Source organism: Rhinolophus sinicus, linkage group LG07, assembly GCF_036562045.2.
Source record: "Rhinolophus sinicus isolate RSC01 linkage group LG07, ASM3656204v1, whole genome shotgun sequence".
NCBI classification, from domain to species: Eukaryota; Metazoa; Chordata; class Mammalia; order Chiroptera; family Rhinolophidae; genus Rhinolophus; species Rhinolophus sinicus.
The window spans coordinates 90,340,595-90,341,675 of record NC_133757.1 but is presented as its reverse complement, the minus strand read 5'-3'; the positions used below and the strand labels follow the sequence as shown (position 1 = coordinate 90,341,675).

The 1,081-nt window shown below is 38.8% G+C and overlaps 1 protein-coding gene across 1 annotated transcript; it reads left to right on the top strand.

The window, feature by feature from the left end:
- Positions 1-207: 207 nt before the first annotated feature.
- On the top strand, positions 208-578 carry LOC109454203 (small nuclear ribonucleoprotein E; the record flags this gene model as incomplete). Its single annotated transcript, XM_019744627.2, has 1 exon — positions 208-578. A coding segment is annotated over one exon (234 nt), but the record flags the coding sequence as incomplete, so codon positions are not given.
- Between the last annotated feature and the right edge of the window lie 503 nt (positions 579-1,081).

The following is a 1,081-nucleotide window of genomic DNA, read 5'->3' as shown; positions in this document are numbered from 1 at the left end:
AGGAAGATGGCGGCGCCAAGGAAACTCCGAGAGAGTAAGAGGGAGAGGGAATTCCTCCAGAGTATTTAGAGGTCCCTTGATGAGTCCCTGGTTAGGTCATTTTCGTGTTGTAGGCTCCAGACTTTGCGTTCCGAGATCAAAGTGCGATGGGGGTAGGATTGACCAGTTTCAGGAAGCAGAGTCTATGCGTGTTTTTTTCGTTAACCATTGGTGCAGAACCTCATCTTCAGATACTTGCAAAATAGATCTCGGATTCAGGTGTGGCTATATGAGCAAGTGAATATGCGGATAGAGGGCTGTATCGTTGGTTTTGATGAGTATATGAACCTCGTATTAGATGTTGCAGAAGAGATTCCTTCTAAAACAAAGTCAAGAAAACAGCTGGGTCGGATCATGCTAAAAGGAGATACTATTACTCTGCTTCAAAGGGTCTCCAGCTAGAAATGACTAACGAGGTGAGAAATTGTTGAGAAGGCAATACAGTTTGTGTTTTTTAGGTCTCCTTTTTCAGGAGCATAGTTCTTACACGTTTATTCATATTGCTCCGATTACCCTTATGTTATTACCAGATGACAATAAATGCTGAGGAATTGTTTTTATCAAAAAATATGTATTATTTTGTATAAATAATTCCATATACTTAAATTTTACTAGCTACATATCATACGCGTGCCTGTATCCATTATATAGAGAATCCTTGTCCAGGCTACTGTGGTTAGATATTTAGGTTACTACCTCATTTTCACTACGATGAGCAATAGTATTGCCATAATAAGCTATAAATGTATTCCTTTGGTTAATAACCCCATTATTGAGATTACCAAATCAAATTATGGGACCAAACACAATGAACAATTATTTATGATCCCTGCCCCATACCGGATTGCTTTCTAGAAGGACTGGCCAATTTACAAAGCCAGGAGAAATGTGTTGGTGCAGCGCTCAGTCATTAACTGTGCCAGCACTTGAAGAAGAATCAGTTGGTTAGTTTTGCTAGCTTAGTAGATGCAGTAGAACCTCGTAGTTGTTTCAGTTTGAATTTCTTTATTAAAGAACTTAATTTTCCATAATTTCCTACTTG